General features: G+C 45.2%; 1 protein-coding gene across 1 annotated transcript; it reads left to right on the forward strand.

Annotated features, from left to right (window-relative positions):
- The first annotated feature begins 3,752 nt into the window (after nt 1–3,752).
- OTP (orthopedia homeobox) lies at nt 3,753–9,623 on the forward strand. Its single transcript, XM_036403260.2, has 3 exons — nt 3,753–3,821; nt 4,769–5,178; nt 9,059–9,623. Exons 1-3 carry the CDS (start codon nt 3,785–3,787, stop codon nt 9,587–9,589), a joined length of 978 nt encoding a protein of 325 aa, XP_036259153.1. The 5' UTR covers nt 3,753–3,784; the 3' UTR covers nt 9,590–9,623.
- The last annotated feature ends 15,254 nt before the right edge of the window (nt 9,624–24,877 follow it).

The raw sequence follows: 24,877 nt of genomic DNA on the forward strand, positions 1-24,877 counted from the left end.
AACAAGCCAACAACCAAAAGTTGCATTTGGTAAACGCTGTGAGCATTGTTGGGTGTAAAAACCAATTACGGTGCTCTGCATACAGCAGCCGGCTTAACTGGATGGATGCTCAAGAAATACATAAATAAAATATCAAATTACAAATCTTATCAGCCATTTATGCCAAGCCACCCTGCTGACTTTAGCAGTTTAACCTTATTTTACTGTGTTTCTCTGTCCAAATATAATTATTCTGATAAAAGAAGGTTCTGTTTCTAAATCAGAGCAGAATTGGTTAAATACACTTGTTTATATTACAGCCTCATTCAATCAGGGCTCGAGTTTAGCGGGGAGGGGAGAGGGGGAGCTCTGGGGTTTGGAAAGTTCTCTACCCTTTCTTACCAGGGTCACAGCGCTGGAGAATTAGGGTTATATTACTCCCAGACGCGGCACGCCCCGCTCCCGCGGCCCTCGCTCGGGCGGATCGGCTGGCGTGGGCGGGGGGGCCCTGCAGGGGAGGGCAGAGCCGGCCCCGGCCGGGACCCCGGGATCGGGCCCGCCGGGCTCCGCCGGGCAGGGCAGGGAAAGGAAGGGATGGGATGGAAAAGGAAAGAAAGGCAAAGGAAGGTGCGGCGGGAGATGATCTCCCAGTGCCTGGCCTCTTGGCAGGCGCTTCTGTACGAAATTCAATCTCTATTTTTTATGAGAAATAAACTGTCTAAATAAATTTTATTAGGGGCAACCAATATATTTTCTGGTACTGCCCTTTGTTCCAGTTCTACGTGTGTGTAACAATCTAAAACCTATTTATTGAGGAAAAATCACTGGATCCGTCATAGAAAATCCTTTTACTTTGCTCTGAAGTGATTTCTGAAGACACTCGTGTCACTCTGAAGATTTTTGGCCATTGTGCTAAAGCCTTTCCTTGTTAGGAACTTCAGTTCCTATGATCATGTGGGGAATACCGTAAATTGTAACAGGGAATGGAGCTGACTGGCAGTTTTCTGGCTACACTGGGAAAATGGAAAGATGACGGGGAATAAAATCCTTGTAAATACATCTCCGACGCTGCCCAGGTGAATTCGGGCACTTGACAAAACAGGAGTGCGCGAAAGCGGAATGTGATTAGGGTATTTTACATGTGCCCCATTGTCATTTTCTTTCTGACACACTTAAGTGTCAGCCCAGTCCGCTATTTTCTCTCCCGCAGACTTCCTTCTCTGATTTCCCCCCTTCCCTTAAGACCATTGCGATCTGAAGTCTTAGAAGAAATGATTTAGTTTGTTTATACTGCTATAAAAATCAAGAGCAATAGAAAAGTCATAAAATGAAGCGCGCTATCAATCACACCGCAACATTGTTATTCAGCAGTTGCTAACAGAGATTGATAATCCTTTGATTTCATCCCATTGTTATTACTCTGATGTGTCTGCACATTAACTATTACACATTTATTTATCGACCTGAAACATACAACAACACGGAATAGATGCACACGCACGCCTTGCCACCCTGCCCGCGGCGCGCTCGGCAGAAGCCGACTGCAGGCACCTCGAGCGCCCGCACACTTGTGCCGATACATTCAGCTAAAACTGAGCCCCTGACGCCCCGGCCAGCCCCTGGCCGCTCGCCTCACCCCGGCCCGGGCACGGCCAGGCTCCCGCGGCCACGAAAGGCTGCGCGTCGCCCCCGCGCCGCCGGCCCGTCTCCCCAGCGACTCCGCCGGCTCCGCTCCGCGGGTCCGGCAGCGGGCCGGGGGGCTCCTCCCAGCGGTTTCCACCGCCGGGTCTTCCCCCCTCCTGCCCTACAGCTGCACAGAGAGAATAATTTTCAAAGGAAAAAAGCACAGCAAATGTGCTATCTCCGTAGTCACCCATCCAGCCGGGGAAAAATAATAATCCCGAAACTCCCACCCCACCTCCATCTGCTTTCTTTCTCTCTGTGTCTCCGGCTAAATTGTGGCCCGGCTCTGGGTCTCTCTCCCTGCTCTGAGCGGCCGTTCCCGAGCACCCAGGTCCTTCGCAACATCCCGAGGTCTTGAAAGCTGAATTGAATCAATGTAGCCTGAGCTGGGAGGAGGGAAAAAAAAAAGGCAGCAAAACTGCCCTAGAGATCGGTCGGCCGGTTCCTTTGTCTCCTTCAGTCTCTGCCGAAACCCCTGCACATCTGAGCTGCAAACAAAACCACTCTTGCATCTGTTCGCATGCAGTATTTACAGTGTTTCGTGTAAGTCAATTGGATGGCGGAAAAAAAAAGCCATTGGCTCCGTTTTATTTAACATAGACTTCACTGGGCTCGCTTTTTGGTGGAAGCTTTATTTGCACTAAATGAATAATCTTAATTGCATCACTTTTGAATTAAAAATCAATGTTAATCAAGTTGGAAGTAGTAAATATCAGTTTTCATTGTGCCCGCGTAGAGGGTATTTTTCTTGTTTTGCAAATAAAAATACAAGTCAAATAACTTTAAAAGGGCATTATGTTCTGCTACAAATACAATTGAAACGGATTGTTTAGGAGCGGATCAGAAATGGTACAGAATTTTGCACTTAATTTCCTCAGTTATCATTTACAATAAGAACCTCTTGGCTTGACAGCCAAGTCTAAACAGTAGTAAATTAGTACAAATTTATACTGATTTTACTCTAATAATCGTAATAAAAGCTTATAGATTTGGCACTAATTACATAAATGCCTAATGATCTTGAAAATTACTCTGGTTAGAAATATATTACTAATCTAAACTTTGTTGTTGGCTGGCTTTGAAAAATCAGAACATTAGAAATGGTTCGCTTCACTCCTGCAAAGCACTTTAAATTGTTCAAGTAGTTTAATATATTCAAGAGGAAAATAAAAAGCATTTAACTTTATTTACTGCTTTAAGTTGAGTTTGTAGGCTAGCCGAACTTGTAAACTTTACCCGAAAAATAGGGGGTACGGGCGTTCAAATCCCGGGCAGGGAGGCAGAGCTCCCGGGCAGCCGGGACGCATGGTGCTGGGCTCCCTTGCCCCTCGTTGCGCTCTGCCTCGGCACCGAGCGGGCAGCCCCGGGGGCCGGGCGAGCCTGTGCAGCACGGCCCGCTGCGGGAGCTCGGGCAAGTTTGTCTTTGCTGGACGCCCCGCAGCCGTCGGGGCTTGTGTGGGTGAAAGCCTGGCTGCAGTTTCCCCTACCGCTCCCGCTCCCGGTTCCTGGGACTGCCGGCCAGCGGGGCCGGCCCCGCTCCACCCGTCTGCCCCGCTCGCAGCCCTCGGTGGGCTCTGAGCTTGCGAGACCTCCGGGAGACTGATCGGTGAGAGGGTGCGCTCCGAGGAGGCATTAAAAACGATAAAAGCCGGTAAATCAGGGGCGACCCGGAGCGGACGAGTGTGGCAAATGTGCATTTGGAAGAGAAGGAGAGAAGGAGAAGGCGGGCGGGCAAGGCGGCGGAGCGGGGTAAGGGAGCGCGGGCGCGGCGCGGGCCGGGCCGGGCCGGGGCGGCGGGAGGCCTGGGCGGCGGCAGCGGGCGGGCGGCGGGCGGGCGGAGCGGGGCGCTCCGGGCGCTGACATTTGCAGGCTGCCCTCCTGATTGGTCCCCGCGCCGAGCTGCTCACGGGTTCATTGAAGTGTTAAGCACCTCCCCGTCTCTCTAAAGGACATTATAATGCAAGAGACCCCCTTTTTAACCACACACCGAATTTTCTTTCATTTAGACGATCTATATATATATATATCTATATATATATATCTCATATCTTATATCTATTTTAAATAACTTAAGGCCGCTAAAATTTGGGGGGGAACAGCCTTCGCCCTGGAGCGGTGCGCGATGCTGTCTCACGCCGACCTCCTGGACGCCCGTCTCGGTGAGTTTCCCCCGGCACCCCCCCGCCCTACGGCGGCTGCACCGGCTGCGGCGGCGAGCGGGGAGGAAGCCGGGGCAGGAAATTGACAATTTGTTCCTTATTTTACCTTAATGCGTTCTAAATGGGCTAATTCCTTTAAAAGTAATTGTACTGTATTAAAGTTTAATTTGATTTAACATAAAAAAGAAGAAAGTGCGACCTACGGTGTATGTAGATCTACAGCGAGTTGTGGATCATTTAATTTTTCTCTTCCCAGTTTTTATATACATACCTACACATTATTATTATGATGATTATTATTTTAGGACAGATGAGCTCGATGGTGTTTACGGAGTTCTGTGTGGCCTTTTCTTGCTCACCCGTTTGCTTTTCTCCCTCCTTTTCCTTAAGAAAAAAAAAAAAGAAAGAAAAAGAAAAGGGAGAAATATCTGTATCTATCTATTTATGGTTATTCATGAATTTGTTTAGAGAAGCGAAAGGAGGAGAGGGGAAAGATCGGCCAGACTGACCGAGATCCCCGCGCATCTGGCGGGGAGGTAACGCTCCCGGCAACAGGGCGGCTCGAGCCTTATTTCTTTCTCTCCATCTCTTTCTCTTACCAGCTCCGCTGGAAAACCCAAGTTGAACCCGTGAAAACTTGCTCTCCTCCTCTTCCCTTCCCTTGGTCTTGCAAGGGAAGGCGGGGCAGGGAACTGGTTATTTCAGCAGGAAGAGGAGCTGCTCGATGTAAAGTTTTCTCCCCTCCGCCCGGGTCGCGCCGGGCCAGGGTGTCTGTGTGTCGTGTAGCCGAGCAGGGCTGCGGGTCTGGCGGGCGGCCGGCCGGGGACGGCGGGGGGAGGCGGTGGCGGTGCTTGGATGTCTCTCTCCAGTTCAGTGCGCTGGAGAGGGACTCTGATGGATCTATGCTCAGCTGCAGCCGAGTGACTGCCGCTCCTTTGCTTCCGCAGGGATGAAAGACGCGGCCGAGCTGCTGGGACACCGGGAGGCAGTCAAGTGTCGGCTAGGCGTCGGGGGCTCGGATCCTGGGGGACACCCGGGAGACATGGCTCCCAACTCGGACACGGTGGAAGGGACCACCCTGCTGCCGGGAGAGGACATCACCACGGTGGGATCCAACCCCAGCTCTCTAGCCGTCAGCGCCAAAGACGCTGACAAGCAGCAAGGCCAGCAGGGCGGCCAGAACTCCAGCCAGGCCGGGCAGCAGCAGGGTCAGCAGAAGCAGAAGCGGCACCGCACTCGCTTCACGCCGGCGCAGCTCAACGAGCTGGAGAGGAGCTTCGCCAAGACTCACTACCCGGACATCTTCATGCGGGAGGAGCTGGCCCTGCGCATCGGTCTCACCGAGTCCCGGGTGCAGGTATGAAAAGCCGCCCCCGTGCAGTTCCTGCCGCCCTTCCCCAGTCGCACGGACGGCTGCACGGCCGGCCGGCGGCGAGGACAGGCACAACGGGGAGGGGGGTGGGTACCCCAAACCTGAGCCCGACGGCGGGGTAAATAACCCACCCCTGAACGCAACAGTTTGGTCAGAAAGCCTTGAAATCAGACATGCATCGCTCCCCTTTCCGCAAAAGTGTCACCTTGGGGTGTCCCCTTTTCCTCTATCCTACCCACCTGCAGCGCGGTGGTCCCGAGCGGGGCGTGGGCTGACCTTCCCTCAGCTCCACGGCCCGACCCGTGGCTGGAGGGAGTCCGGGGAGGGACAGCCCGAGAAGAACGGTCTCAGTCCTCGCAATAGCCCGGCGCTAAGCGTCGAGCCGGACCTGCCGGGAATGACTCCTTTTGCACCGGAGCGGAGTCCGGTGGCGGCGGCGGGGCCGCCCTCCAGGTAGCCGACGGCAGGGCCGCTGTCCAGGGTGCTGATGGCGACACGGCCGCGGCAGCGCCGGGCAGAGACGTCCGCCAAAGCCCACCGCCCTGAGAGCCGAGGTGGGGTGCGAGGGAAGGCATACCGGCTCGTAAAAAGGCACTTCGATAAAAGCCAGTTGTGTTTGGACTCGGACTTTCCCCATACTGGCTTTTATAATGCCTGGGAACGGCGGGGGTAGCGAGTAACTTCAACATCTAGGGTGTACTTTGTTCTCTAAAATACGTATATATACACACACACACACACACACATATATATATATATATATATATATATATATATATATATATATATATATATATATATATATATATATACACAGGACAGTAGGAAACTATTTAGACAAATTAATGTAAACGAAATTTGGTAAAGGGGGAGAAGGTGCAAAGCGCTAGACTGCTCAGACGCAGCTTTTTTGTGCATTAGGTTATTGTAGCGACTTTCTAGGCGAGTCCATGCCGAGGAATGACAGGCTGCACAATAGAGGCACTTGTGGGATGCGCACCCTGGCTCAGCACAGCGAACCGGGGCTGCTGCTGCTGAAGCACTTCAGCACAGTCACTGTTCAAAAATCCCTATCGGCAAGCACAGCTAAAATCCTCAGCTAAATAAAGACACGTGAAGAGAAATCCCTAAATGAACGTTTTATGAAGGAAAACAGATTCCGTTCTTGAATGTGACAGAAAAAGCACGTCTGTTTTTAAAAAGTAAAACAATTTGACTCAGCCTACACAGAACTATAATTAGTTTAAATTAAAAAAGAAATTAGATTCACAAATAAAATATAATTGGACAACTGACTCTATGAAAAAAAGAAAATGAGGTCTATTAAACTTTATTGGGTTTCCCAAAGGTTAATGATACCAATTTCAATATTAGGAGTGTGGTAAATGAAGTAAAATATAAAATGGAAATAGTTATTTTCTAACAGCACATCAAAGAAATTCGTAGAAAGAAAGACAAAGTGTTTTAATGGCCTTGGCATAATCTTAAACCAATGCTAATAGCTCGAGACTGCTGATAAAAACAGTTTAATAGAGTGTCAATTTAAATTTTTTTTTTACAATAATGTTCTGTAATTTAAAAAGTAATCAGATCAACATAACCTTCTTAATTAACACTTCAAAATGATTAACATTATGTAATCTAAGGCAAAAAATATTTAATATATTTACTTCATAATCCGATGTATCACTAGTCCTTGATCAAATTTAAATTAAATAATAATTAGTTTATGTTCTTATACGAGTACTTTACAGTTTTCTTTATAGTTAACAGATAGCCTACACATTCCTTTCAGTACATGGGCTCCGTACTGATTAGGAATGCTCCAAATGCTTAATTTATAGCAGCTGTATATGTTTTTAAGGGTTTTAGATGCTAGGATAAATCACCACTTTCCTCATTTTAGATCTGTATTTAATGTATATGATACATTTAAATAATTATTAAACTGGCTGATGCTTAAACGGGAGTCCAATTCCACATCTGATATTGCTCTGCTTTTCAAGCTGCTGTAATAAAACCATTCTTTTTATAGCATGCCATTATTAGAAACCAATTTCAGAATTATTTATAACCTGGAATGGCTTATTAAGCAGCAATGCGAGAATCATGCAAATTACGCGATCAAATGCAATATAATAAGCATAATCATTAGTCTCTAGCACGGATTAATTAACTTTCAATATTTTATTTACATAAAAACTAAATCAGTGAAATAACTTCTGCACAGTCAGGCTTGCCTTCCAATATTTTATATGAACAAAAATAATGTGCTGTAATTCCATTGACCGTGTCCCCCACAATGGTCCCGTCACCTGCCACATCTTAATAGGGGACAAGCTGAGAGTATTTTCTAGTTTTCTAATGGAATGAGAAATTGCATTTTCTTCCTCTCCCAGCACTATTAAAGTGTAATGAATTCGGCCCAGAGTTCACGGCTGGCTGATCGAAATGAACCTGAGATCTGAGCTTTAATACAGCTCTCCAGATTTCCTACCAAATCTTCACATTAATCATCCGCTGGATTCCAATGAGATCTTCATAAAGCTTCAGCTTCTTAAAAGAAAAAAAAAAAAAAGAAATAAAAAGGAAAAAAAAAAAAGACATGAAAAGAACATTTAAAAAAAAAGAAGAAGAAAAACAAAAGTGATATTGTCTCCCTTTCTATCGCTTTCACTCTATCTCACCCGTTTATAGCTGGGGAATTAAATGGGCTATATATTTTAAAATACATTTACAGTATGTCTATATTACTGTAACAGCAGGTATCATCAAGGTAGGTTTTTAGATTCCAACCTCCATTAGATTCTCACTGTTGTATTAATAATTTTCAGAGGCTAGTTGCATTTTAAAAGGAGTTCAAAGTTGCCAAATGCTCATGGTTAATATATTTCTAGAGTTGTCATGTGTGCATTTTCAAAATCTCCCCCAGGTTTTCTTTGCATTTTAATCTGTCATGCACCAGTTTTCAACTGGAAACATTCACATTTTAAAAGCATATGCAGTGTAGCTATGAACTTAGGCGATCAGACCGGATGGAGATTCTTTACACCATCAGCAAACCATGAAACATAAAAAGATTTTGTAGCCGCAATTTGACTATTAACCCTAAAACATAATTGAACGCGATTTTTCGATTATTCATATAATATTTAGCTCCCTCACGGCCGTTCATTCCTGCTAATTGGCGTCCGCCTTTCTCAGTCCGCCTATGGAGCCTGAGAGGGTGGAATCCGGCAGGATGGGGCACTGCGCTCCCTCGGATTCCAGGTGGACGCGCTCTCTCCCGGCTCACGACTGTCTCGGTTGCTTTCGGCCGCGGTGCGGCGAGACCCACCAAACCATCCCTGCCACGGTGCCACCACGAGCACCCACGCACCTAAACCACCTCTGGCTTTGTTATTATAGGTTTGGTTTTATGTTTTTGGGGTTTTTTTAAACCCAAATGCGGGCGGTTTGGTGCGAGCGAGGGTTTCCTGGCCGGGCCCGGGGCAGGGCTCTCCGCCCGCCGCGCTCCGAAGGCGGCTCGGGAGTGCGTCCACGCAAGGCCCAGAGCCGTAGACTGGTCGGGTTTTTCTTTTGGTTTTTTTTGTTTTTGTTTTTTTTTTTTTTTTTCCCCCGTGGGCAGGCCAGGTTCCTCTCCTGGAGTTTCCTGCCCAGGACGGACAAATCGATCGCTTTCGTTATAAAAAGTTCCAGCGGTTTCGTTAACCTGTGATGGGGACGCGCGTGGGGCTGCGGGTGTGCAGAGCGACCGTGGCCGGCGGGGGCGAGGCTGGAAGGGGCGGCGGGAACCGGGGCGGGGGTCCCGGCTGCGGGGGGTGGTGGTGGCTAACGGAGCGTGTCGCTTGCCCCCCGTCCGCAGGTCTGGTTCCAGAACCGCCGCGCCAAGTGGAAGAAGCGCAAGAAGACCACGAACGTGTTCCGCGCTCCGGGCACGCTGCTGCCGACGCCGGGGCTGCCGCAGTTCCCCTCGGCCGCCGCCGCCGCCGCCGCCGCCATGGGGGACAGCCTGTGCTCCTTCCACGCCAACGACACGCGCTGGGCCGCCGCCGCCATGCCCGGCGTGTCGCAGCTGCCGCTGCCGCCGGCGCTGGGACGGCAGCAAGCCATGGCGCAGTCGCTGTCCCAGTGCAGCCTGGCGGCCGGCCCGCCGCCCAACTCCATGGGCCTCTCCAACAGCCTGGCGGGCTCCAACGGCGCCGGGCTGCAGTCCCACCTCTACCAGCCCGCCTTCCCCGGCATGGTGCCCGCCTCCCTGCCCGGCCCCAGCAACGTGACGGGCTCTCCCCAGCTCTGCAGCTCCCCGGACAGCAGCGACGTGTGGCGGGGAACCAGCATCGCCTCCCTCCGCCGCAAAGCACTAGAGCACACAGTCTCCATGAGTTTCACCTAATGGCCGGCGCCTCGCCCCGCGCCACCCCCGCCCCCGCCGCCGCCTCGCCCCGCGCCCCCGCCTCGCCCCGCGCCCCCGCCTTCCCCCACCCGACTTACCAGGGAGTCGACTCAGGATCTGAAATCAGACACCAACAGACTGGTTTGTGGGCCGAGAAACACCCCCGACCCTCCCCAAGCCCCCTGTGCCCCCGCGCATCACCCGCGCACCCCTGTGCCCCGAGGCCCGCCCCGCCCGGCGGCGGCAGGACGCGGCCGCCCCGAGCCCCGCTCGGCCTCCTTCCGTCGCCACGACCCGGCTCTCCCGCCGTCCGCCCGTCCGGCTTTGGCTTTGCAAAGAAATGCATTTTTGTTTCTGTTTTAATGATTTTTATGGTTTATTTAGGAGCGGCGACCTGCCGCCGGCTCCTTCCGCTGCGAGGGCGCCGTCCGGGGACGGCCGGGCGGGTTCGCGAAAAGGCACGGAGAGACCCCAGAGAGAATCAAATCCATTTTGATTAAGCATTAATGAGCGACAGCGAATGTGATGGGGTAAAAAAGAAAAAAAATTAAAAGCTTCTTTTTGTAAAAAACAAAGGGGATAAAAGGGGGAAGAAAAAAGCGCGCAAGAGCGCTTCCCTTTTTCGGATCTTTGATTTTGTGACAGTTGAGTTGCCGATCCTCCCTACCTTTATTTACGCATTTATTTACGTTCCTGCTGCTATTGTCCCTCCGCAGCGCCGGCGGAGGCGCCGCCGCGCCCCCCGCCCCGCCTGGCCCGGCTCGGCCCGGCCCGGCTCGGCCCCGCGGCCCGCCCGCCTGCATGTGCCGGTCACCCCGCCGCAGGGCAGGGCCACTGGAGGAATGAACAAACGATGTGAAATAGGATGTTTTGTGTAGATAAAGCATTCTTGTTACATACTGGTCGATTCGTGATATGTTTTAACTTATTGTCTGTGCTTATTTATTGAATTTTGGGTTACTTAATAAATGTTTGAGCTAATATAAAACATATTACTTGACTTTTCCGGACACGTTTATATCAAGTTAATGTGAATGGATAAATAAAATCATTTTCAGTATGTGATATGAAGAATTATAGATTTTGATGTGGCGTGTGAGATATGAGAGGTGTCTTCAACTGCAGGCAAAAAAAAAAAAATAGACAGGACTTCCTTCTGTGGTATTCACTGAGTCCTTTGTCACAAGTTTGGGGATAGTTTGCTTGCTTAACTTTGCATTGATGCCTTTCACTTGTCACAATTTTAATACTTCATGATTAATAAACTTTTGTTAATCTTTCTGTGTGGTTGGCCTTTAAAGTGCGAGTAATGAAAAGTTCTGTGGTGATGCAGGGCAGGGCAAGGGATGAAAGAGAGGGGGTCAGCGGGAGGCTGGGGCAGGCAGGCAAGCAGTGGGGAGATGATCAGTTTTACGGAATGTGAAATGAGGGCACACTGCTGGCAAGGCAAGCCCCATGAAAGAGAGAACTCTTGCTTTACTCCTGTGCAAACTTTGATATGGTGGGAAAAAGAAATGCAGTACATTGCCAAATATCATGCAGCCAGGTTTGGACTTCTTTTTTTCTTCTTCCCCCCTCGCCCTTGCCTTTTATGCAATACACTAAGATCTCTTCTCCTTGTACATCAATTACACACCTCTTAATTACACACCTGAGAGTGCACGACTCCATAGGCACCCACAGAAGGGTCCTTGCCTGCTCCAAAGTGCATATTACATATGCATATTTAATTTAAAAGAGAAATAAAAGCAGAATAAATTATTGGTGATCCAGACCACAAGTGAGTCCTCGGGGAGTCACCTGAAGAAAGAGCCCTACACCCTCCTACAGGAATCTGCTCCTGCAGGTGCTGTAGCAAACCAGGATGCTCCACCTGAGGTAGTCTAGGATAGGCAAGACAGGTCTCATACCACAATCCACACCACAGTAGCACTTGGGAAAAGAAGTCACCGTGTAGTCTCTCCTTCCAGCCCTGCACCTAGCCCCCAGCCCAGCCTCGGGCAGAGCAGCTGCCCCTCCACGCCCAGGCTTGGCTCCGAGATGGAAATCTGTGTTCAGTTTGGTTCAGCCATCAAAGGCATGGGCACACAGGCTGCTTATGGAGCAGAGCTGGTTGGAGAACCTCCAGCTTCCCTATCAGTGTGATTCTGCATGGGCCAAGGGGAGTAGCAGCCAGCTGGGATGTCCCTTGGTCTTCCCAGTTCCACTGCGCTCTCTTCCCCATAGTGTGGCTTGCCAGGAGGGCGAAAAGTCTCCACTTACATGTAGAAGAGTGCAAATCTCACTCTACTTCTTCCAAATGTATGGAAGGTTGTTTACAAGCACATAATTTTTACAGCTGCTTTATATTGCTATAAGCAAGACAGCTTTATGATGTAGGAATGTTGTAAAGTGTGATATGGAAGATCTTAAAAAAAGATGTGCTTTTTAATGGTGGAGAAAAATGCTCTTTCTGGCTGGGGGCAGGGGATTGAGACACAACCTGTAAGATCCAACTCTTGACACTGAACATTGCAGCTCTGTGAAAGGGACCTTACAAAGGTCCTACGGCTTAATGCTTGCTCTTAGAGCATCCATCATTTCCTCCATATTCTATGCAACTGTAGTCCTGGTTATGAGCAAAGCTTTTTGATCCTACACAACTTTGATACAAATTTGATTTGTTTCCATAGCAATATATCCTTGTGTTCTGAGTCTTGGAGATTTTTGAAATTATATGTACCCTTAGCATCTGCTGAAGCTTTGCAGCATAAAACATTTAAGCTGATGTTCTTATGTGTTTAACATGGGTGGAAGGAAGGAGACCACAGGCTTCACTCACATATGCTACACGCTTTGTCTGAATTATTTTGCTATAAAGTCTCAATCTTGCTGATGTTAAAAGCTAAAAATTAAACAGCACAAACCAGTTCTATCTAACAACATGAACAGCTTTGCTTCATTCACGTAAAGTGATCAAAATAAATGAATGAATTCCGTACAAATTGAGAAGGAATAGTTATGCTGAATAACAATTAGCCTATTACTGACTAAGTAGGTAACACCAGGCGCTGGGGCTGTTACAAACTGGGCTTATTTGCTTATGTTAAGGTGCATTTTAGCCTTAAGCTGTTCCACCCAGTGTGTAAGTAGACTGAGATTTATGTTCTTATGTATGGATTCATTTCCATGACGGCACATATTCATGTAATTCTACTTTCCTCTAAACACAACATCACCTCTAATGTCTAAGGAATATACATAAAGATAATGTCACTGAACCTTTCATTTGCTCTCTTGATGAAATGCTTTGACACTCTCTCTCTCCTCTCTTCCTCTGCTTAAATCCCCATGGAAGGCAGAATCTGCTCTTACCCACTGCTGGAGATTGCAATCACTGAGCAATTACTAATAAGGGAAGAAAGTTTGTGCAAGGCAAGGGATCAGGCAACATTGCAACATAGACTATATTATTGTACTAGCAGTAATGATCCCTGCTCTTAGAAATGAAAATGTGGTTTAATTTGTGTTGTGGTATTTAAATTTTCATTTTTCAGAATAAAAATCTCTGCACATGAAAATGTATCTTGCAGTAATGGAGGTATGGCAGTTAACCTGTCAGTTGAAAGTATGTAACCTTCCTTTTCTCCTTTTCATGACAAAGGTAATCTCATCTGAGGGCATTTATGTGAAGAAATAACAGCATGGCATGGTGAAACCACTGGCTCATTAATCCTGGCATCTACTTCCTGGAGGGCTTCTTGATTAGTTAGATTCATTCATCAGGTATTTCAGAGTTTTTGATTTCTCACCACTGGTTAGGTTCACTGAGTTCAGGCTAAATTGAGCCAGAAGCAATGTTTATTAGTAATTTTGTAATACAGACTACACTAATAATTCAGTACAAATATTTCATCTGAAATATATCCATTCACTCTAACACCTAATGCAGTTTGCAGCTGTGTTCAGAGAGAACTGAGAGAACACAGTGATTTTGGCAGTATTTTCTAAATTATTAACATTTGAGAGCTAATAACAAAATCTTCTTCATTTCCAATGCTGGAATTAAGATTCCTTTCATTCTAAAGCAAGCTCTGGCAGGGAGGTGACCACCTCTTACCTGCTGTTAAGGCTGAGCTCAGGGTGGTTGGTCTGGGAAGCGTGGCCTTTCAGCATAGAGATGAAAAGGAGAACAAAGGAATTGTGTGTTATAAACACAGGAAAAATCCAGATGACACAGAAGTGAATGGGAGAGGAATCCTCTGAAATTAGCAATCTGTAAAGTCACAGGTATGTTTCTACAGTTTGATAGCTGAAATAGAGTTACTGCTTGGACAGTAGAGACAAAGAAGCAAGGACCCTTATCCAGCAGTCTTTGAAGCCCTTACTGACGTGGCAGTGAATTCAGCAGATGCATGTGTGAACATTTGCAGGGTTGGTACTCAAAATTGCTCCACCACTCAGCTTTCTCATAGTGAAAAACTTTATTTTCTGAAAGATATAGGAGGACCACACATGAGTATCTGACCACACATTTAAGTATCTGACCACATCTCATGCCACATGAGCTCATCCAGCCATGGAGGAGGTAAGACCTGGTGTCTGAGAGTCCATTTGACTTCATGAATGCATGTGATATCCCCAAAAATTTATTGGACAGCTGATAGCCATGTCTTAACTCAGAGAAGCAGATGTAGAACCCACTGGCTCCTTTGAAACATCATGGACCAATCATTACCCTTGTACCGATGGACCTGGGAAAGAAAAACAGAGGTGGTTGTGGTGGCGGAAGGGCACAGTAGATAAAACAGTTTAATTTTTCACCTGATCACAACATGAATAGCAGCAAGAGTGAAAGGGGATGGTCTTGCCTGGGATGTGGCAGGGGATGCTGCTTGATTAACCAGCATACTTTTATTTAAGCTATGCTTGAGGGACTTTATGAATAGCCATGTAAGGCCTTCTGTGAGATTTAGTTCTACTCCTCAGAGAAAAACTGGTAGGAGGATGTCTCCCTTCTACGATTCTCGAAGCTGGGGCTCATGCACAGATGAGCCTGTCTTTGTCTTCCACCTGGAGTGTTATACAATGGTATGGGTGGGAGGTTGCCTCTCTTATTTGCCAACAAATTGTGTGTGTTTTGGCTTCTCCCATGACTGTCTTTGGGGCTCAACAGTGCTGCTGCTCCTTTATGTTGCATCATTCATCAATGCTAATGCTTAAATAAATTTTTCAGAGCTAAAATTGTGCTTTTAGAGGTTTTGAAATCTGTCAGAGGAGAATCCCTCCCCAGGAGCAAGGAATCCAGAGGCATTTATGCAGAATTTGCCTTTGGAGGTTATATAACCATTCTGCAGAGATCCTTACCCTCCTTCGAAGGTCGAGAGGGAAAATGCAGAATATGCTTAATACACTGTCTCTGAGGGTGACGTTCTCTCCTGACCCCCATAGACAGTTTGTGCCTTGGAGTATGAAGTTTGATTAGGCTTTTCTCTCAGCACTGGAAGCATCATGGTAGTGATCCAAAAAGTGCTTTGGGAAAAAACAAACTATGGACTTTCTTTCACTGACCTCCCGCTACAGTGAATTTCATAAGCTGACAATGCACCCTGTAAGGACACATTTCTTTTTTACTGGTTTCAATTTATTGCCCTTTAATATAATTTAAGTGGCAGCTATGATTCCCTGTGGCTCTTTTACAAGCTCTTAAGGTTTATTTTTTTGCTAACTTTTTAAAGATCATTTCTGGATGGCTTCGAGCATCCTTCCCTGGTTTTGGTGTCTAATAATTACAGGGAGCACAACTCCCCATTTCAGGGCATAAACATTACTTTATAATGAAATTCCTGTGTACTGGAAGGCTGTGATTTTGAGATTCCTGCCTTATATCTAAGTCCAGGCAAAACTTGATTTGTCTGTAACACAAAGACTCCCCTTGCCATTGAATCTGAAGGGTTTGGTTGTGCCATAGTCACAGCCCATGTAGTCAATAGTACACTGGGAGAGTAGGAGACACGTGAGGAAGACATAGAGTGGTCCAGCTGTTTGCCATGGCTGAAGTCATTATAGGGTACTTTTCACTGGGCCCTTGAGAACAGAGTGAACTCCACTCAGGGAGTCCCTGGGAAGGAATAGGCTCTCATTCCAGTAACATCATCCAGCTTACAGGCTTGTGTGGCTGGGGAGATATCCACTGAATTCAGATTTATAAACAAGTCCAAGTGTAAAAAGGTATTTCAGCCTCTACGTGGCTACAAAATGTCACCAGAAATTAACCAGCTTTGCTCTTTCAACTGGAGAACAAAATCAAGAGTCTACAGAAGGTCAGACATATAAAAATGCATTGAAATGAAAAGGGAAGAATATTAAATTACAAAATAAAGAATTATACTTGGTACAGCTTGTGGCTCTAATCTTTTTGTCTATTTCAAGCAGTAATTAACACCCACAACTGTATTTGTTGTAAGCTTATGATCTTCAGGTCTTGGTAGCAAATAAATGACTCATACTTTATTATTTAAATTTTAATTACTGTAAGAAATACATGAAGATAATTCCACTATATTTTATATTATTGCCACTTTGCCCTTTCTGCTTTAACTGCTCTGCAATTTTAAGCTCACGTTCCCTCAAACTGTGACTGGACTATCCCTGCCAGTGTGGGAAATGCTGCTGGGCTCTGGGGGACCCTGTCTAGGGAGAGACAGCTACAAAGGAGATGTTTTCTAAAGGATGCAGGACCCAGTGTTGTTAGCTAATTGCTCTGGCTTGTCTTAATATCTCACACAGGAATCTGCTGCCTCTGACCCATTCATCATGTGCTTTGTATCCTCACTTAAATCAGACCTTTCTCATTTCAGTCAAAGGTGATTCTTGTTCTGTCTACAATAAATTGTTCCAACAGTCATTCATTCCTTATCATGTCCTCTCTTGGCCTCTTCAGTAGGGTGTAAATCTATAGATTTCACCCATGGATTCTATAGTAAATCCAAACCACAAAGTTAGCCTGTTGCTTGTTGGTGCCTTCCACGTCTTCCTTAGTGTTGAAACTCTTACAGCAGTTGGTTGCACCATTACCTACTAAATGAAAGTATCCAGTGTTGCAGGTACTTGTTTGAAAAACATTTAAGTGTTTTGATACCTAAATCTCCTCTTCAAGTAATGTAGGTGGCCAAATTTCATCAGTTTTAATGCTCTTTTTTCTCTAGTTTCTTATCAAACTCCTCAACTAGTTCATGACTTTCTTCTTTATCAAATAATGTGCTCCCTACTTGCTCTATCCATAATCTATATGAATACACAAATCTTTGCTTTCCTTTAACTGCAGCTGGCCACTTTTAATGTTGCAGTTCTCCAGTCATTCCAGAGCTGCTTTTTACACCAAGACACAAAGCCCCATCTGATGTTTAAATCTCATTTTGATCCTTATATTTTGCCTCAAGCTTCAGACTAAGATACCAATGCAAAGCACAGCACTGTGGAGGTTACTGTGGGAAAATGAATTCTATGTCAGCCAGACCCACTACAGATCCAAAGCAGTTTATGACTCTCTATGTGAAAGATTATCTACCTGCCTGCTCCTGCTTTCACTGCTGCCTCTAGGATTTTGACACATCACATACTCTTGTGACTACCTGTGTGAATCACTCCAGGGGAAAAGCAATTTGAAGCACCATTCCTGGCTATGCCTTTTGCCCTCACCTTCAGCTGTCATCATGGGTACCACTCAACTGGTGAACCTCCATGAAATGACTTTGATATATCTAGGTTACATCTAGGTCTTCTCATTTCCAAATTGGCAGAAAAAATTCAAACCATATGCCACTTGACTCATCAGCAAATTGTTTAGTTGCAAAAGCCTTCCTCCTTCAACTTACTCAGGGCAATTTTAATTGGCCCTGCCTTGTGTCAGAGTCTGTGCAGCAGTGGAAAATCCCAAAGATGTCCTGTTTGCCTCAGCACATTCTCTAGAGGCTCCCAGAGAAGCAGTTTGACTGGCAAAGGCAGCTTGAGTCCCACCTGCACTCTAGCTTGAGACATGCTGGCCAGAGTAGCTGTGCATGGGGCCAGGCCATTACTTCTCAGGTTCTGAGGACTAACATTGTCAGGGAAGTACCTCCATGGGATGCCTCTTTTTGTTTCTGAGTCTGCCCTCCCATGTGCTAGAAAACAACACGTGAAATTTTCTCTCTGTTTGAATTCCTATGGAGAAATATCCACAATGCAACATACTGCATTTAAGCACAGACAGCTGACATATTGCTTTGACTATTCTGGTCTACAACATTATCCTACAGAACAAGTGGCTCTCACTTACCATGGCTTTACCAAGGATTATAGCGGCACTCCTACATTTGTTAAAGGTGAGTTTGCCTTTGCACAAATTCACAGGTTATTTGGTGCCTGCATCAATACAGTTGGGGTTGATTTTTGAGGTAGTGGTTCTGAAACTCTTCAAACTGGGGTTATTGGTGTCCAGGCTCTCTGAATATTAGATTCTCAGAGAATATTATATTCTCAGAAAATCAGAATACCAGATTTTTACATGAGTCATTGGACCCTGGAAGCATGTAGAAAATCCTCCAATACTCTTAAGTTCATTCTCATGAGCTGAATTTAGACTGCAGTTTATAGAATTTTGGGTAGAGGACAATAGGCATAAGAGGTGGGCAACAGCTCTCATGGCAGGGTGACATTCCTCACAATTGCCTAAGTGGGGGACCAGGCTGCATCTGCCTCACTGACTTCAATTTAAGTAGTGCAGCACATTCAAAAGTCCTACATTTCTGCAGTATCCATGCACTTACTCAGGGTGTGTCTCTGAGGACTCTAAGGAGTAACAAGGATAAGCCAATAGGAAAAAAACCTACCAAGTTTATGAAGAATATAGGATGTAGATACCTGGATGTTACTCAAGCACTGCTGAAGACTTTGTCTTGTCTTTTGGGTAGCAGTGTCAGGGTTTGGAGTCCAAAATGCAATCCCCTGACATGATTCACTGGCCCAGAGTTGTATTTGGTGAGTAATAATATCAATTGCAGAATCAATTGCAGTATGGTTTATTTACTGGTCATATTAGCATGTGAGCTGATTCACATTGCCACAGAAAACCCTTGCTTGCATATGAATGTTATTATGCTATCAACTGCTTCTGATATCTCACAGCTTTTTTTTTCTATTTTCTCCCTCCTAATCTATTTTTTTAGGCCAACAACCCTGCTTCAATGCCAGCATCTGCCTTTCTAATAATGTAACTATTTACTGCATCATTGTGCTCTACTCTCATTTCATGTTGTCACACTCTCCATGACAATATTTGAAAATTGTCAAAACCCTCAGTGAGAAATTTGTACCAGAGGGAAAATGAGAAACACAAGTGGTGCAGCCAGGTTATCATGAAAAGGCATGGAGGCTGTCGTCACGCCATGCCTCTCTTGTGTGACCTCCTTCTGGACTCAGGCTGAGACACTCAGACTGCCTCTGCTGGAAAAACTGATGCTTAGTTTATTTTTGGTGTGCTTTCATAAGTGCTCTGAGTCTGTCTGGACAGCTCTGTGCTGTGTTTGCATCAACATGCTTTGTGTTCTTCAGTCAACAAAGTTCGCTACTTTCTCCAGCAACAAACGCCTATGCAGCAATCAGTGAATTACTATTAAAACAGGAATTGCTTGTTTTGAGTTATATCTTCAGGACTGAGTGAGCCTAACTTAGGCTAAGAGTCATTAACTGAAGCACATGTGCTGGATAAAGGAGAAGCAAAAATAACTGAGTGAATATGCTTGTTATCAGCAGGCATCAAATATTTTCCTGAGCTCAGTCCCTAAGCAACTCTATCTGTCACAGTGGCCCTCAGGAAAAAAGAGATCCCTGGGTTTTTCATGCCTCGTCAAAGCCCTCCCACTCTGTGGCTTCTGCAGACTGTGGCAGCCCAGGACATACTACAGTCATCATGCTCACAGTAGGGAAAAGAAGGTGCTTTAGGAAGAGTCATAAATTTGGGCAATCAAGTGTTTGGGACAGGGTGGCTACAAACAAGTTTGTCTCTAGTATGTTTGGCTCTATTTTCATACTGTTTTTCATACTCTATTTTCATACTGTTTACTGCCCCAGAACTCCACCAAAGTTTCCTGTGAGCCAGGTGGTGACTGTCACCCTGCTCAGCTGTCCCAGTGCAGAGGGACGTGCCTGGCACCTACACACCTCCTGCCTCCCCCAGTGGCAACACATATCTCAATCTCCATGAGCAAATGGAGGCACTGGTGTTATCCCAGTCCATTCACACTCCAGAGGTCTGAAACACTCCTCTTCAGGTGTTACACCAGAGTCCTCCACTGCATAGGAGGGGATTAACAGGCTGCTGCAGAAGATGCTCCCAAAGAAGGATGCAGCTCAACCATTGCCAGGCTGGCTGGCACTTGATAGTGTCTGTTTCTCTGATTAGCTTGTTTGTAGCAATGTGCAATCCATTTTTCATTAGGTAATGTGCTAGTAGTACATGGACAACTCTTCTGTAGCTGATGGAACAAGAAGTCTCCCAATCAAGATATCCAGAGGTCTACTTTGTAACCAAACAGTTTAAGACTGACCCAGACAGAATGTTCCTCAGCTGTCCTACAAGCTTCTGGGTAAAACAAAGTTGTTTATTTCTGGAACGAACATTGGAAGGAATTAGGGCTATCTGCTCTCACTTTTTTTTTTAAAAAAAGAAGTATTTTTAGCAGTACACATTTAGAGTCTCTGTTCTTAATAAAGAAGCCAAATACAAAAGAGTACTTAAAAAACAAAACATCACTTTAGACTTATAAGGCACAGAACTGCAGGATGTCTGCATATCTTACTGCATGTAATAAACATGATATTGTGTCACTCTTTATTTCCTGTGGTTTGAAAACCCACCTGTGAAGTTATATATTGCCCTATACGTAACATTGTTGTAGAGAGGACTCTTCCCAATGGTGATAATGTAAACATATACTTTTAAAAACAGCATATACTTACAAATCCAAACAGAAATGCACATTGACTCACCATAATTTTCAGTCAAAACAATTACCAGAATGTTTTTGAAATAAAGCTGGTTCTATTTTCCCAGTTTTGTTTGGCTAGTCCAATGAGGCTACAAAATAATACCAAGTATTAAGGATGTGAAGTCAAAAAGCTTTTTTTCAGCTCAGCTGTACTGAATGGCAATTACACATTCTGAACAATCATACAACTTCTTTAATCAAATGAGGTAATATGAAATTGGCTAGATTTTCCTCAATACTTTCAACTTCAGTGAAAAATACAATAATTAAACTCTCGGTACAATGACTTTCAAACCTCTGTGCACTCTCAGCCCCCTCTCTTCTTCCCTTTCTGGATAATAAATCCTTATGAAAGCTGCCACCACGACTGAGACAGGTTGTGAAATTGTTTAATAATGTTGACTCAAGCAGTGACATCATTTGGAGACTCTTGCTTTTCTTGCAATGTCTTTAAAGACAACTGGAAACTGGTGGAAGTTACAGAGCAGATACAGCCCCCTGCAGTAGGAATGAAGGTGGTTGATGCAAGGAGAGCTCTATTTCCCCCATGGGGATTGAGGTGAGCTAACTTCAGGGAAGGAAACCCCACCATTGTCCTCTTTGTCCTTCCCTGGTGATCTTGCAAGCCCTTTCTTGAAACACGTCTCTTGGGAGAGGGTCAGAAAGTTAATGCCTCATATTTTGAAGGCCAGGGAGGGTGCCTAAGCAACTTTTGTCACCCCAAGCAAAATACTTTAATGTGCCTGGAGAATAAAAACCCCCAGCTGGAAAGCAAACCCCACAGAGTCAATTGCTTTCCCCATTCTGAGAGGATCCTGCTGCATCCGGTCCTGGCTACTTTCTGAACATGTGTGGGGTTGGCAGTCAGATTCCAGGAACATCTGGAATTTACAAAACTGATAATTTCATCAGGAAAACAAATCTATTATAAAAAGAAGAAAAAGAACATGACTGTGAGATTTCTTCCCACTGTCAAACCTTATAATCTGCAAATAACATTAGCCTAATTCCAGTGATAATTATCAGGTGCTATACCAGGGAAAAGGTCACTTTTGCTGTTCCCTGTATGGGAGGTGTTGTCAGTTGGAGCACCCTGGCTCTGTGGTGTGACAACCACACCACATTTCAAAAGGCCATTCAACCCCCCGAAAATCTTGTAAAATAATAACAAACTTCCCAAATATATTGCAGTTTTAAAATGATATAAATATAAGAAGCTTGAACAGTATGCATTCAAATGGATGTAAAATGTCTGTCTTTCAAAAGCAAGGCTGCAATTCTAAGGATGCCATGGAAAGAAAAAAAATTACTAGCTCTAGTAACAGATGTGAAATTACATTAGATAAATATAATCATTAGTTTCAGTCTCACCCTGGTTAATTTGTTTGTGGAAATGTGCAACCCATTATTCATTAGGTAATTTTTCACACATTGATTAGAAAGCCATGTCGAATTGTGACCCCGCACATTGGGGTTTGCCTATCTTGCAGTGAACTATATCGCTTACAATAGTGGAAATGGGGGACAAAATGTTTATCTCAGGCTGATTTTGTGCCAATAAGTAAAGTAAATCAATAGCCAGTGAAGTGTGAACGACATTTCTCTGCTGTATAATATGGTTTTGGGGGCAATTTGACATGCTACAAGGGGAAACAAGGGTCTTGAACAGAAAGGTAATAAAAGCAAATCATGCTGGTAACTGTTACTGAAGTCTTGTGTTTTTCTCTACACAGGCAACTTTAAGATGAGAAAAATAATGCATTAGCAGTCCAAAACCACTGAGACACTCCCCAGATTTGTGAATATTGGAGATCAAATCCAGAAGTGGTTGAGAGAGGCTCGGGTCTCTGGAATGGATGCTACTCTGTGTTTAGGCAGGCCCCTGGGCTATGCTGGCAGTACCATCGCTTCCCCAACAGTACTTTCCTCTGCTGACATCTTTCTTCTGGCAGCTTCCTGTCTAGGGGGTTAAATTCTGAGGCTCTAAATAGTTTTGCATCAAATCACAGAAGCAGGTATTCCCACATCCCCATGAGACCACTGCAGCATGTATGCAGCTTAAGTGGCATTTGCTGCTAGTGCAGACCAGCAGAACTTTATCAGCTTCAGTTTACCTGTTTGCCCAGCACAGAAGCTGAACAGCTTCTCTACTGTTAACTTTGGTATTTTGCCATTTTGAATTGCAAATAAGTTAAAGAAGGGAAGAAGGGAGAGTGACATGTTTATGGTTGATGCTATCAGGTCTGTCTTTTATATCAGTGCACAATTTATTCTTCCCAGAAGACAGTTTGGGCAACACAGGTACATGATCAGTGATTTTTCACAAGCACTCATTGTGGAATACTTTGTTTCATCCCCACTGCTTCTTGAGTCAGCCAAAAGTTAATGTGAACTTTTTTTCTTTTTTTATTGTGTTAGCATTTCTGTTGCATGCCCTGCACAGAGCATCATGGCATTTGCAGCAGTCTAAGGGAAAATACAACCATAAACTTGGCCAGGAGAAAAAGCAGTGTAGCATACCCATCCATCCCCAGAGAGGAGCCTTTGGGCACTCCTGTGCCCATGACAGCCATTACAATGAATTTTGGCCAGAGCAAGGAGCTATGATGTAGCTGTTCCCCTACACATCAAAAAAGTTTGTGCTTTCTAGTTCCTCTCATCCCCATCACCTCAGTCTTGGGGGTGGAAAGTCTCCTCAGGGCCTGAGCCAAGCTGGCAGAAAAACTGCGGCAGTAATGGGGTCTTTTTGCCCAGGTGCTAAGTAGTTTAAGGGAAGGCAAGGTGTTTGAGCAAAATATTGCAGGAGGGAGACAGGTTGCTCTGGAGAAGCCCTTCAAATTGAGAAACTGACAATCCTATATTCCCCAGGGTGCTAGAAGTGGCATGACCCCTCTGAGAATGGCTGTACAAGCGTCTGCCTACCACAGAGGGGGCAACACAAAGGTGTTCGTATCTACCCAGGAATAAAGATCCTTCAATCAAATCACACACACTGTCTGGTGGAATTAGAAAGACTCAGGTCCTGACATATTTAAAATAAAAATAACAAATTGATGTAATTTAAAAAATGCATCTTAATATCATTCAAACTTGGCTATTAATGGTGCATTTGGGTTTGCATAGAAATATAATTAAATTGTCTGAAAGAGACCTGAAAGTCTGAGAAATAGTAGAACAACACCTCTATTAAACCCATAGGAGTCTCTTCTAACACCAAAGGGGCAAAAGCAATATATATCTGTCAATTTATAAGGTACCTCTGCCATGCACTTTCTGCCTCAGATGTGTTCTTTAAAATACAGATTAAAATAACTTGCGTTTTTCCACATAATGCATACTGCATTAAGGCAATTAACATTTAATTAACAGCAGGTTTTCCTCAGTAGGTCAGATTGCGAAGGGCTCACTGTTGTTGCCATAGAAAGTGGAAGGTTGGGCTGTTTGGTTTCCAGAAAAGGAACAGCTGTTTTTGAGCCCTGACAGTCTGAAATCATCCTGAGTAGTCTATAATGCTCCAAAGGACAAGGAAAGCAGGAGGAGGTAGTTGCTTTGGGTGTCACAGAGACCATCTCAGGCTGCTGGAGAATGTCATCTGCTTTATAAATCAGTGTGCTGTTGTTAGGGTATCTTTTTAATTGAGCTGACAATAGAGCTTTAAAACTCCTATATACACTCAGTGAGCTAATTTAACTGTTTCCCTCTGATATGCTTTTTAATTGTGTGTGCAAAGCAGTACAATTATTTTGCACACTTTTGCTTTTCATCTGTCCTTTTTGTTATTTCTCTCTTCTTCTTTCCAGATTCTTCACTCTTTCTCTGGGTAGCTATTTGGGGCTTAATGTGAATATTATCCAAGGATACACAGATGCACAAATTTCATTAAGTCACATCGTTGCTCTGAATCAAAAGCTCCTATCGAGATGATGTAAGTAGTATTTGTAAAGGGATCTTTAAAAAGGACAGAAATACTGAAATGAAGATAAGATAGATGTAGTGAATCTGTAATAGCACAGACGAAGGTCTCCTGGGGAAAATGAAAAAAACCAACAAACCTAAACCAAACAATCTCAAAGAGAACTTGGAAGAGCGTGGGGGCTCCCAGAAGGTGGTGGAGTTTGTCTTTTCTCCTCAGTAGGTGTAAGACAAGGCTCTAAATCATAGCATCAGTGAGATGCAATAGCAACAACAACCAACTGTCATTTTCAATAGTACGATTGAAGGCTTCATGTTGAGGAAGGGGGTTATCCTGGTATGCTCCTAGGCTTTGGTAATTGCAGGCAGA

The sequence above is a fragment of the Molothrus ater genome, chromosome Z (assembly GCF_012460135.2).
Source record: "Molothrus ater isolate BHLD 08-10-18 breed brown headed cowbird chromosome Z, BPBGC_Mater_1.1, whole genome shotgun sequence".
NCBI classification, from domain to species: domain Eukaryota; kingdom Metazoa; phylum Chordata; class Aves; order Passeriformes; family Icteridae; genus Molothrus; species Molothrus ater.

What these genes read in the sequence shown, in the direction of transcription:
- OTP (XM_036403260.2), top strand. Translation starts at nt 3,785, where the DNA reads ATGCTGTCTCACGCCGACCTCCTGGACGCCCGTCTCG. An exon ending in CCTCCTGGACGCCCGTCTCG is followed by an intron (nt 3,822 to 4,768) that starts GTGAGTTTCCCC and finishes TTGCTTCCGCAG; the next exon opens with GGATGAAAGACGCGGCCGAG. An exon ending in TCACCGAGTCCCGGGTGCAG is followed by an intron (nt 5,179 to 9,058) that starts GTATGAAAAGCC and finishes CCCCGTCCGCAG; the next exon opens with GTCTGGTTCCAGAACCGCCG.